Source organism: Zalophus californianus, chromosome 15, assembly GCF_009762305.2.
Source record: "Zalophus californianus isolate mZalCal1 chromosome 15, mZalCal1.pri.v2, whole genome shotgun sequence".
Classification (NCBI taxonomy): Eukaryota; Metazoa; Chordata; class Mammalia; order Carnivora; family Otariidae; genus Zalophus; species Zalophus californianus.
The window spans coordinates 63,034,610-63,048,195 of NC_045609.1; the positions used below are offsets into that span (position 1 = coordinate 63,034,610).

Genomic DNA, 13,586 nt, shown 5'->3' on the forward strand with positions numbered 1-13,586 from the left:
AGTAGTATTCTGGAACAATATAGTTTCTTTTCAATTTCTTCCTTTGAGCAATTAACCTTTCCTTTATTGTCAAATTGGATCTTTTAAATTATTACAACGAAATGTTACACTAGTCAGACTAATTAGAGGACAGGCCATTACCAGTAAAAGTGTTCAAATAATGCCTCCACCTCAAATTTTTAGGTTGGCCAATCAGATTTAAATTTGCAGGGTTAATTTGCATGATAGCATAAATGTGCTAAAAGGTCTTCTAAAAAGTTAGTGTTCTAAAAAAGAGTTAAGCAAGACCCATGTTTTAGCAAGAAATGGGCCTTGATTTTTTTCATTTAGTATCTGTAATAATAAGCATTTCTTTAACATTTATTTTGTGCCAAGAACTGTTCTAAGTGCTTTCTATATATTGACTAACTTAATACTTCTTCAAATTCTATAAGGGAGGCAGGAAGTCTTTACCCATGCATTTTACAGATGAGAGAACGAAAATATAAAGGGAATTTGTCCACATTCACACAGTTAATAAGGGATTATTATAATTCATATGGTTTCAAAATAAATTCATACATTGAATTATTAATTCATAAATCCATACGTTGAAACCCCAACCTCCAGTACCTCCGAATGTGAGTTTATTTGGAAATAGGTTCATTACAGCTTTAATTAATTAAATTAAGATGAAGTTGTATTAGAGTAGGGTGGGCCCCTAATCCAATATGACTAGCATCCTTATAAAGGGGAGATTTGGGCATAGACATGCATACAGGGAGGATGCCATGTGAAGGTGAAGGCAGAGATGGGGTGATGCTTCTACAAGCCAAGGATGCCACCGATTACCAGTGCAACCAGCAGAAGCAAGAGGAGAGGCATGGGATAGATTCTCCCTCACAGTCTTGATCTCAGACTTCTGGCCCCCAGAACTGTGATCGTAAATTTCTGTTGTCTAAGCCATTGGGTTTGTTGTACTTTGTTAACCTAACCCTTTCAAACTAATACAGGGGTAGAGTCAGGATCAAACCCAGGCAGGAACGCTGCAAGATTGGTGCGCTTATCACTCATTCTCTGCCTCTCCCATAACAGAACTAATCAAAATAAAACAGACACCAATGCCCTGAGCAAATAAATGGCACAGGAGTTAGGGACCAGCTTTCAAATCTAGGCAGAGGAGCGAAACACTGACTAACCTTTACCTGTGTCTGTACCATGCGCCCTGGAGCCTCTTCTCTACCCCCTTAAGTTAAGGGACTGTTTCAGCAGTGGCTCTACCCAGACGTTTTTCATAATCTACTCTCTAAATGTACTCAGCCCGCTTGCGGGACTCTGAGCCTGTGTCCCTACTTGGCTTCAAAATCCAAACCTTTAATAGATTTTTGAAAGCAGCGCCATCATTCCGTTAGTAATAGCCACATTTATGCTGTTTCCTTTGGGTTAAAATTAAAAGGATGTGTCCTACAGGTGACAGGAGGAACAACGGCCCTCCCAGTAGTCATATTTACTGACAAGGAAAGGAAAAAGCCGTGCAGATGGCTGGGCGACCTGGCACCGGATCATGGACAGGTAGGTATCTTTGCAAAATAAGTTCTGAACTGTGAGCGAGCTCTGGGCCTGAGGTTCCAAGCCTTGAAGTAGGGTAGCTTTGGGGCGGAAGGAAAACTGCAACCGGACCGGTGGCACCTGAGAGCAGCCGTGTGCGGGGTGTGGGAGGTCAGGGTCAGGGTCAGGGTCAGGGTGAGGCTTGGGCCCGCGTGGAGGCCGGACTGGGGACCACTATCCTTCTGGGAGGGGGCGTGTCGAGCTTCTTCTGCGTCTCTGGACGTGGGCGCCTCTCTTGGCCAGCGCAGTACACTTCGGCACAACCACCGGCCGCGGTGTTTGAGCGATAGCCGGGCAAAACCCGGAAGGCCAGCCCGAGGTGGGCGCGTCGGCTGGGCGTCTCGGCTGCGATTTCCCTGCAGGCCCTCGGCCGCAGGGGCAGAGCGTCCCTCCTTGCAGAGAGTGGGAAACAGAGCCTGGGGGCGGCGGCCAGGACCGCGCACTGGGGTAGCCGGGCACCGGTTTTCTTTAAGCGCCCGTGACTACGCGGGCGGGAGAACACAGCCCCAGCGGAACTGACGGCCGACCTCCGCAGGCACTTCGGAGAGGAGGAGGGGAAAAGGAAAGGACGGAGGGAGGGGCGAACCACTTCCTGAACTGCCTGCAAACCCGGGGCGCGAGCTCTGTCTGCACTGCGCCGCGATGTCCGGAGGGTCGGCCAGGAGCCTAGCCAAGGGTGAGGCGGGCGGGCTGCGAGAGGCGGGGGCAGCTCGGCCACTCCCAGCCGCGCGTCCTGGTGTGGCTGCTCCGGAGCCACCTGGGGGGACCCCCACTTGCGGGCATGGGGCCGCGGCCCGGCCCTGGGATGGCGGGAGGATGGGGGTCCCCGCCGCTCTCCGGGCAGTGACCGCCTCCGCGCCTCCCCCGCAGGAAGCGCGCCCCCAGGACCGGTCCCCGAGGGCCTGATCCGCGTCTACAGCATGAGGTTCTGCCCATTCGCCCAGAGGACACGCTTGGTCCTGAAGGCCAAGGGAATCAGGTAAGGGCCCAGGCAGCTGCTGTGGGGGCGGCCGGGTGGGAATCTCAGATGGGGCCCCACGGGCTTCCTTTCCTGCAAAATAAACTATTCTCAGACTTTTGGGGGGTCAAAGCAAATTATGAACCCACTTCCTGGGGCGAGGGGTGGGAGGACTGCCACAAATTACACCAGTTTAGGACACCCCGTTTCAATCCACCTAACCATTTTATGGATTTGAAAAGCTGAGGCCCTCGTAAGGTTGGTGGTAAGTGGAGATCACAGGTAAGGACCAGCAGCAGCTCTTTCAGCTCTGGGAGATCACTGATTCCTGGTCCACTGCCCTTTTGCTTTCATCCCACTTCTACATTCATGTCTGTTTTCTGGGATCCTGTTTGCTGTTATTCTGATTATATAGTCCCTTTTCTAATAGTTGGTAATTTACTCCAGTACAGAGTCCAGGCCTTGACCCTACTGGCAGAGGTCCTGAGTCAACTCTACTGAACTGTACATAATTCCTGTAGGTTGGGTTGTTGAGTCAAAGTGTGCATGCCTAAAAATTCAGTCTTCTGCGAAGCCTCTTTGAAATTAAAAACCAAATGGTTTTTGACCTATTGGTTATCCATGGGGAATATGCAGTAGTCACTTGGCTCCTGACACCAAATATCCATTGCCTCCCTTCCAATGATCTTTGGAAACTGTTGAGCAGACATTAGATAACCTGTGGTGCAGAAGTTTAAAACCCCCATTCTTAAGAAATTTTCCATCCATGTGCTTAGGGTTTATAAACTAATTTTAGTCTTATAGGGGGAGAATTAAGCAGACAATAATTTTCCCTAAAAGATTTTAAGATGCATTCTAAAGAAAAAAAAATATTTTCGGGTTAGCCATCACTTCACTAAGATTTGCATCTTATTTGGATGAAATTGATTCTGAACACATAGCAAAATACTCAACATTTAGTAACATTTATCCAGAACATTGTATTTTATTCAAATACTGCAGTATTTGCTGTGTTAGAATTCTTTTACTGCAAGTAAGAGTAATCTTATTCAAATTGGATTGAAAAAAGATGTACCTTGTGCTTGTGTCACTGAAAAGTACAGGAGCAAGGCACAGCTGGATTGGGGGACGTGAAGTCCTGGTTTCTGGGCCCCTTGGAAACAACCCTACCTTATTTACTGGGACAGTTTTCCAAAGGAAGATTGAGCTGATTTTACCAAATTGTGTGTGGTGGTGAAGAATGGTAACAGCCACCAGATAGTGCATGCAACAGAGGTCTTCTACATTCATGGATCAGGTTTTAGTTGGCTGCCCAGATGACATTCATTAGAGAGGTGCTAGATTTTTGCTGCATGGTATCACCTAACAAAGCATGGTTTTCTCTAAGAAATACATCTTCCAACTTGTTGTGGCAGGTGTGTTCACTTGTTGGCTCATAATGTCAGATTACCAAATGCGTGTGTGTTCTAAGAACCTTCTTTATCACAAAAGCCCGGGATCTACCTTTTGTTTTCATGGTATAAAATTTCAGAAATGTTGATAATTCCTTGGCAGGGAGCTGGCCTTGTATTTCTTTTGATGGCTGGTATCTGAGTGTCCAGTAATCTGTCAGCACATGAACCTCTTGATACAGAAATGTATTTTAGTGTTCCATGCAGCCCTTCCTGTTTCCATTGGGGATTACATATTTAAATCCTCAAACTAAACGCTATTCTAACTACTGAGATGGATGGGGAAATAGGTGTTAGCGTATGTTATTTTTGAGTAACTAACCTGTTCTATTGAACAATGAACCAGCTTTGACAATTATATGGACATGGCTTTAACAATTATATGAAACTTTCCTGTCTCTTATTTCTTCTACAACCTCTCAGGCAAGAAACAAGTTAGATCTAATTACAGTCTGAATATAGCTTGGACTTCATCTGTTTTCTTCCTTTTGGGTTTGCTTAGTGTGATTTACCCATGTAACATTTTAAAAAATATCAGTGCATGGACGTTTAATCTGAAACTTTCTTTTATGGGTGGATTTTTTGGATTCCTTAATATTCTTGTAAAAGTGAGGAACTTTCTTTTCAATTTAGCAAAAGGATTTGAATTTTATGTTGATTCTCATATAGTAGGTAGTGAATACAGTTCAATTAGTTACCTCAGATAATTTACAATTAGAACACCTCTTAGCTCACTGTTGAATCACAGATCTGTACTTCTGAAACAAATAACACAACATATTTTAAGAAAAAAGAAAAAGAAGAAGATAACAGGAGAGGAAGAATGAAGGGGAGTAAGTCGGAGGGGGAGACGAACCATGAGAGACGATGGACTCTGAAAAACAAACAGGGTTCTAGAGGGGAGGGGGGTGGGGGATGGGTTAGCCTGGTGATGGGTATTAAAAAGGGCACATTCTGCATGGAGCACTGGGTGTTATGCACAAACAATGAATCATGGAACACTACATCAAAAAAAAAGATAAAAAAATAAAAAAAATAAATCTAAAAACAAAGAAACAAATAAATAAATAAATAAAATGAAAAAAAAAAGAACACCTCTTAGCTCAAAATGGAGTATCTTATTGACAGTCTTGAAGCAGTTACACTTATTCATTCATTCAACAAATACTTACTGAGTACCCTGTCCGAAACCATTTTTATTGTCTTCATAGCATTTAAATCTATTTTAAAAATTTTGCTCATTTACATGTTTGTTTATTAATATGAACAAGGCACATAGAATCCCTGCCTTCATGGAGCTTACACTCTAGGGAGGTGACATAATAAGGATGTAAATAAACGAGCAATGTAATTTCAGATACATATCATCAGTTCAATGGAGAAAGTAGAATAGGATGATCATGTAGTGGAGGGTCTCAGCAGCTTCAGACCAGGTAGTCAGGGCCTCTTGGAGGATATGGTGTTTGACCTGAGAAGACAGGCAGAGATGGCAGAGGAACAATAAATGTAAATGCTCTAAGGTGAGAACCTGTTTGGCAAATTCAAGAAATATAAAAAAGGCCACTGTGGCCAGCTTGTAATGACCAAAGGGCAAGTCCTAGAAACAGGTGAGACAGGTGAGAAAGGGCCAGATCACATGCTACAGAGGCTTAGGTTTTATCCTCATTGCAATGAGGAGCAATCACAGGGTTGCAAGCAGGAGGATGGCCTGATCCAATTTACTTCTGTCGTGGAAAATGAACTGTAGGGTGGGCACAGTGGAAGCTGAGAGGCCGGTGGGAGGCTACTGTAGAGGTCTAGCTGGCAGCTGATGTTTTGGACAAGGAGGCAGGGATAAAGCTGAGAAGTGGCTATGATTTGGAGGTCTAGCTGACAGGTCTTGGTGATCCACTGGACTTGAGGAAGAGGGAGCAAGGGGAAAGGAATCAAGACTGAGTTGAATCCTAAATTTGGGGTCTGATCGGCTGAGTGGATGGTAGGGCCAGTGAGGATTTACTCGGCAGTACCAAAAAAAAAAGTTCCACTCTCTTCATTGTCTTTGTCTCTTTCAGGCATGAAATCATCAACATCAACCTGAAAAATAAGCCTGAATGGTTCTTTAAGAAGAATCCCTTTGGCCTGGTGCCAGTTCTGGAAAACAGTCGGGGTCAACTGATCTACGACTCTGCCATCACTTGTGAGTACCTGGATGAAGAATATCCAGGAAAGAAGCTGTTGCCAGACGACCCCTATGAGAAAGCTTGCCAAAAGATGGTGTTTGAGTTATTTTCTAAGGTGTGTGTATAAGAAATTTCAGCACCTATTTGAAAAAAAACTTTGTTTTTTAAGCTAAATCAGTGCTGTCATTTATGATTCAGTGATGTGGGAAAGGAAAACACAGCAGTGTTCTTATCTGCCAGCCCTGTCACCATCTGGTTCCTGCTTCTCCTTGCCTCTCCAAAGTCAGCCTTCTTCACTCTTCAGACACGGTGTTCCTGCCACACTGAATGTTTTGTTTTCCCACACTCACCACCTCCTCCTAAACTCTTGCTGGAAGGCTCTTCCCCCTTCTCATTTTGCCTGGTTATCTCCAAGTCCTCTTTCATGTATCTGCTCAGCTTCTGCTGCCTTCCAGAAGCTTGTCCAGGCTGGGTTTGTGCTCAGCTCTGTGGTCCCACAGATGCTAACCTCTCCCTGTCAGTGACTGCCCACTTTCTTGCCTGTGTGTTGTACCAGGACTCTGACCTCCTTTCAGGTGAGGCCGTGTTCCCATCACTGTTGGCTCACTGCCTAGGTCTGTGACCAGCTCTGCCAGTTCCTAGAGGTGTGACTCTGAGAAAGTTACTCATTTACCTCTGTGCCTCAGCTTATCACTTGTCAAAGGAGTATAATAATTGCTCCCTTCTTGTAGATAAAAATCAATTTATATAAAACACCTAGAGCAGAGTCTGACATGGTAAATGCTGTGTTGGCTCTTGTGGTTCTGGCCACAGGGTCTAGCAGCAGGTACCTGCTGTGTATTGGCAATAGCTGTCAGCTGACTGAGTAAATGGCATTCCTGTAGAAGACCTGTTTGTATCTTAATCAGCGTCAGGGTTGTAGGTAGTTCAAACAATTGATGTTCACAAAGAACTGCCCAACAGTGGACAACAAGAATAGCGGTGTCAGGTTATCTCGATAGCCCTGTTATTTGTCAGGATATGTGTCAGCATATCTTGTCTTCTTTAAATGGTTAAAGAAATAACTAGAAGGTGAAATTTCTAGAGAGAACATATTGTGTAAGGAGACATTGCAAAGGGAAACCAATGGGAAAGAGAGAGGGAGTTAGCTAGCTTGGCAGAACGAGAGGGAAAGAATAGCACAGATGCCACGGTCGAAGGTGATGGATAGGGAATGTGACAATTACAAGAAAGATGTTGGAGGACTAAAAAAATAGTCACAAGAGATTCATTATAGGGACATCTGGCTGACTCAGTCGGTAGAGCATGTGACTCTGGACCTCGGGGTTGTGAGTTCAAGCCCCACAGTGGGTGTAGAGATTACTTTCAAAAAGAGAGAGAGAGAGAGAGATTCATTGTATTGTTTCAAAAGAAAATAAGCTAAAAACTGGAGATGCCCACCATTACTTCCCAGCTCACATTCAGGGAAGAGGGGGCTTTCGGTACCATATGACCCTCCCCTCCTGGCCATAGCTCAGCAAACCAGAAATGCCCCCACCTGCATCCCCAGCCCAATCATCTTCTCTCCTGAGAACTTGAAACTGAGACACGGAGACTAACGGTAAAGGTGTTGAAGCTTTGGAGGAGTGTGTATGTGTGTGTGTAAATATATGTGTGTGTGTATATATATATATAAAATTGGAGACTTAACAAACCAAAGCCATACAAAAAATAAATTTTTAAAAAGATTTTATTTATTTGAGACAGAGAGAGCATGCACAAGCAGTGGGGAGGGGTGAGGGAGATGCACGGCATGGGGCTCGATCCCGGGACCCTGAGGTCATGACCTGAGCTGAAGGCAGATGCTTAACTGACTGAGCCACCCAGGTGCCCCCAAAAATTAACTTAAGGAAGTAGAAATTAAGAGCATTGCCAAGGGACATGATATAGAGGAACAATATGAGGCAGACATTTAAGGAAAAGCAGGGATAAAAAACCAGGCAGGCCCAGATGGATCCATGGACAGAAGTGCTGCCTGCAAACCTTCACTTCCAATGAGGGCAAGCTGTGTGGACATGGATGGCATTTCAGGACACTGTCCTGCATTTTTACAAGCACCCGTTGACTTAAACCGGGATGAGTGGACTTCTGTCTCTTGCAATGAAACCATACCAAAGACTAAAGTATTAAAACACACAAACCCCTCCAGCACGACCCCCGAAGCATCTGACACTACACCTTTTGAACATCCTTCTCAGGTCCTCCCCAAGACAGAAGGCCGAAAGATGCTCTTCCCCAGCTCCCTTTGCAGCTGAGGCGGAAGCCTGGGACCCTGGCTCTTCCTGTCAGAAACGCCCACCATAGGGCTGGATTCGGAAATGAGCAGTGTGGGGAGACAGGCTTGGTGTGGGGCACGGGGTCTGGTGAGAGTGGCCAGTGGCAGAGCTCCAGGCCTTGGTGAGCAGTGGTGGTTGCAGGATCAAATTCCGGACCCAGGACGGCTTCAGGGCTCGAGGCATTAGTCACTTCGGAGTCTAACTTTTGGCAGCAGTGCAAACGGCAGCACCCAGGGCTCAGCTCACTGACACCATTACACCAGCTCTGAGCATGATTTCCGGATGTTCCAGCTTAGTCCCCAGCCTATTTTGTCAGCCTCTCAATAATTCTATGAGTCACTCAGTGTCTTTTTAAGACATACTTGGCTCAAACTCACCAAAGTGGATTCTGTTATTTGCAACTTATAAAATCCTGACCAAATAGTTCCTTACGCCCCAAAACTTTCTAAGATCAGTACCCGACCTCTGTGAACACAGGAATTGGTGCACTTTCAGGTTTCTCGAACACCCTGATCTGGGACTCTGAGGGTTCTATCATGCTTTTCTGTGAGGGGACCGGTATAGTTTGCCTCACACTGGTAACTGAGAAATTATTCTCTGTCTAGGTTCCATCTTTGGTAACAAGCTTTCTGAGAAGACAGAATGAGGAAGACTGCTATGGCCTAAGAGAAGAATTGTGGAAAGAACTCAACAAGCTAGAGGAGGTAATCTCTTCTCCAAGCCTTTGTCAGAGTAAATGATACACTATATCCACCCACTTCTTCCTTCCACACTATTCTTTTTTTTTTAATATTTTATTTATTTATTTGAGAGAGAGAATGAGAGACAGAGAGCACGAGAGGGAAGAGGGTCAGAGGGAGAAGCGGACTCCCTGCTCAGCAGGGAGCCCGATGCGGGACTCGATCCCGGGACTCCAGGATCATGACCTGAGCCGAAGGCAGTCGCTTAACCAACTGAGCCACCCAGGCGCCCCTTCCACACTATTCTTTATACTCCCCTTTCCCAAATCTCTTTGTGGCAATTAGTAATAACACCAAATGAGGAATTTTAGGTTACGACAGATTGCTATAAGATGTTGTGTTTAAGATACAAACCGAAACACCTAAAAATAGTTTGTCATGGCTTGCTTTTAAAACATTGTCACACTGACAATAAAATAACAAGGAAAAAAAATGCACTAACATTTCCACAATTTGTCATCTGTTTTCATTTTTCCATGCCTGTGTCTAGTCCTTGTCTATATATCAAAACAAAACAAGAAAGAAAGAAGGAAGGAAGGAAGGAAGGGAGAAAAAAGTTAACATAACTGTAATCAGGGCATAGATACCATGCTGTTTGTTTTTTTTTAATAGTGCATAATAAACATTTCCCACCAGATTTTGTCATGAATCATAAAGACACTTAGAGAAGCCTGGATGAGTTTTTACCTCCTTTGGGGCACAGCTGTCATTTGGGCCTTTAGATCAAGTCTTTCTCTTGGTCTTGAGACATTCCATTCACTCTCAGCCTTGGGTTTTTACTGATGGAAGACATAGTTCCTGCCTTGTATGGGAATGCATCCTAATATTTTATCAGTATTAAGTTTGTTGTAGATTTTTTTGGAACTTATTTTCATTAAGAAAATTGTTACTAGTTTGCTAATTTTAACAAAAATCATGAATGTGTTTAATTTTGTTGAATATTTTGTTTGTATCTATTACATCTATTGAGATGTTCATGGAATTTTTTCCCTTTAATCTGATGAATATGGTGTTATTGACAAATTTTTCTGGTGTTGAACCATCCTAGCATTACTGAGATAAAACCTACTTGTTTCCAATGGATTTTCATATATACTCTAGAACTAGTTAATATTTAAAGAATTTGCATATTGTTAATGAGGTTGGATTATTATTTTGTTTTCATAGTGTCTTTGTTTTTTACATTAAGGATATTCTAACCTGATAAAATGTGTTGGGTTACTTTCCCTGTGTTTCTAATCTCTGAAATTATTTGATAGGGTTTGGCTGTTTCTGCTCTTTTACTAACTAGCTCAGGAGTTCAGTAGCTAATGCACGTACTTTCAGTCTTTCTTGATTGTATAATGCATTAATGACCAATACATTCTTCTAAGTAACATCTTAGTTGTATCCATTTAAGTTTTAATAGGCAGGACTTTCATTGTTCTGTTCTAAATTAGTTTTTTTTTTTTTGCTGTTTCCATTTGATTTTCTCATTGCTTAGCTATTTATCAGTGTACTTGTAAATTTCCTAAACTTTTTGCTATTTTCTAATCTAATTACATTATGGTCAGAGAATACATATGGGATATTGTTTCTTTGAAGATTAAGACTTCTTTTGTGTTTGGCAACCTAGTAGAGCCTATGAACCCCTTCTCAGCATTTTTAAATGCTTAAATTAAAATATATAAGATTAATGCTACTGTGGTTCATTTCATAATGGAAATACCTGCTAAATTTGGGGTTAGTGGGGGAGAGGGGCAGTATGTACTTTTTCCCCATCTACCTTCATAGACTCCAGATTAAGAAGTCATGCCATAAAGTGAGTAGTGCCATTTCCATGTTTTAGGCTGCTGAGTGGGTTATTTTCTTCTGACTGAAACTGCCCATACTTAATTTATACACAATATAATAACCAGACACTACAGTTGAAGGACAGGCCCAGTTAACATTGATTTGTTGTACAGTTCTGAGTGCCTAATAATTACAAGGCACTCTACTGGGTAGTGTGGTAGGTAGAAAGTAAGATATGGTCTATACTCTTCAGATGATTAGCTTGGTTGTAGACAAAAGACAAATACTCCAGTAGATATAAGCCATCAATCTACAATGCAGAATGTTATATGGGTCCTGAGGAAAACTATGGAAGTTTTATAAAAGGTAAGTTGGTTTGGTGTTAATTAGTTCCTCTACTTTGTTAAAGCCATTAACACCAATGCACATTCTTGAATTATAGAAACATACTATTTGTGTTTGGTTTTCAAATAATTTTATTTGACATCTGTCTAACAGTTCACCCAGTTATTTCCAGTGTATTTTGAGTCATTTTTTTTATTGAAGTGTTACATACAGAGAAGTATCCAAAGCATGAGTACAGCTTGATGACTAGTCATGGAACCAGCACCCATATCAAGAGACATTAGTTTGGGCTGTTTTTATACTTTATACATATGGAATTATATAATATGCACTTTTGGGTCTGGCTTCTTTCATACAATATTAGCTTTGTGAGATTCATCTATATTGTATGTAATTCATTCCTAGCCTTTGTGTTCCAACATATGACTATAGCACAGTTTATCTATTTTACTCCTGTTGGACAGTAAACATTTCCACTTTGGGGCTATTACAATACATCCTTCCACCTATCTTTTGGTGAACATATGTTCACATTTCCAAAGGGTAGAATTACTGGGTTAGAGAATGCATGCCCTCGGCTTTAGTACATACTGTTAAAACATGGTTGCACCAGCTTATACTCCTACCAGCAGTGGTTCCACACCCTAATTGTTAATTTTGTCTTGTTCATTTTAACTATTATGAAGGATGTGTAGTGGTATTACATTCTGGCTCTAATTTGCATTTCCCTGATGACTAATGTAGTTGAATACCCTTTCACATGGTTTTTGGCCATTAGAATATCCTTTTTCGTGAAGGTCAAGTCTGGCCCCATTTTCTATTGAGTTATTTGCCTTTTTTCTTATTGATTCCTGGGAGTTCTCTCTATATTCTGAATACCAGTCCTTTGCTGGGTATATGTATTACAAAGATCTTGTATTGTTGCTTGCTTTATTTTTCTCTACTTTCCAGTTTATTTTGTTGGTTGTGGGCTTCATCCCAAACCAGGAGATTCTAAAGTTCAAACAAAAAGCCAGGTTGAATATGTCAGGGTAAAAGCTGCCGCTCTCACTTGCTCTACTTGCCTTCATCATTTCTGATGATGAGTCTTACTAAATGCACAAATAACAAGTACTCTTATGCTGTTTAATGTCCAGGTTCTTACCAATAAGAAGACAACCTTCTTTGGTGGCAATTCTCTTTCTATGATTGATTACCTCATCTGGCCCTGGTTTGAATGGCTGGAAGTTCTGGAGTTAAATGAGTAAGACATTTGAATATTCTGTACATAATTTAGGATAATGATAATTGGAAGAGTATATATTGACCTTTTTCTGAACAAAAATTAGAATATTTTATATAACTGGTATGAATGGGAACAGGCGGACAGGAGGAGAATCTTGGACTGTCCAGGGTATATACTCACCACCCTTCTCCATTCCTGGAGTGTGTGGGGGAGGGGTGGACAGAGAATTCTATGACATGTAGTAAAATGTTTAAAAGTAACTTACTCCTTCCCTTCTGGCTAAAACCCCGTAAGGATGTACATTTTTATAAGTATGTCATGCAGGATTGTTATGACCAAAGCCACCTCTCATTTACCAGCAGAATTCCCACACTATTTTCCAAACTCCATGTTTTGAAGTTTGGCAGCCACCTCGGCTTACTCTGAATTCTTAGAGCTTAGAGTTATTCAGTCTGGCTGTAGAATACATATATAACATTCATGGTTGTCTTTCATGTTCTTTTAAAAAGTTATTAGTCTGCCTGGACAAATAATTCTCATGCTAACTGAGCAAGTCACTTCACTCTAAGATTCCTTTTCCATAAAACAAAGACCTCTACAATATCTTCCAAATCTAATATTCTGATTATGTGCCTTTTAAAGAAATTATTTTAAAAGATTAGAGGAAAACAAAAAGGAAACTGCAGAGTGATAATGATATAGGAGCCTTTGTAATGCCTTCCTAGTTAACCTAGCTCATGCCTTCATCCTTTTCTCTTCCCACAGTTGTGTAGACCACACTCCAAAACTTAAGCTCTGGATGGCAGCCATGAGGGAAGATCCTGCAGTATCAGCCCTCCTCACTGAGCCCAAGGTCCTTCGAGGTTTCTTCAATCTCTACTTGCAGAACAGCCCTGAGGCCTGTGACTATGGGCTCTGATAGGGGCAGGAGTCAGCAATGAAGAAGTGTCTGATATTTTCCTTCACTAATATGAGTAAAAATAAGGTTTAATTTTACCAAGTGCTCTCACATTTCACTGGATCACCTTCTCTG

General features: G+C 42.3%; 2 protein-coding genes across 2 annotated transcripts in view; one reads left to right on the forward strand and one right to left on the reverse strand.

Annotated features, from left to right (window-relative positions):
- The window catches only part of CFAP43 (cilia and flagella associated protein 43), a 184,167-nt gene that overhangs the window by 121,025 nt on the left and 49,556 nt on the right, over positions 1–13,586 (reverse strand). The gene's annotated exons all lie outside the window — the stretch shown is intronic.
- Positions 1,802–13,549, forward strand: GSTO1 (glutathione S-transferase omega 1). Its single transcript, XM_027596589.2, has 6 exons — positions 1,802–2,263; positions 2,458–2,566; positions 6,048–6,270; positions 9,076–9,174; positions 12,465–12,571; positions 13,319–13,549. The coding sequence occupies exons 1-6, from the start codon at positions 2,230–2,232 to the stop codon at positions 13,470–13,472; spliced, it is 726 nt and encodes a 241-aa protein (XP_027452390.1). The 5' UTR covers positions 1,802–2,229; the 3' UTR covers positions 13,473–13,549.

What these genes read in the sequence shown, in the direction of transcription:
- GSTO1 (XM_027596589.2), top strand. Translation starts at nt 2,230, where the DNA reads ATGTCCGGAGGGTCGGCCAGGAGCCTAGCCAAGG. An exon ending in AACTCAACAAGCTAGAGGAG is followed by an intron (nt 9,175 to 12,464) that starts GTAATCTCTTCT and finishes TTTAATGTCCAG; the next exon opens with GTTCTTACCAATAAGAAGAC. An exon ending in GAAGTTCTGGAGTTAAATGA is followed by an intron (nt 12,572 to 13,318) that starts GTAAGACATTTG and finishes CTCTTCCCACAG; the next exon opens with TTGTGTAGACCACACTCCAA.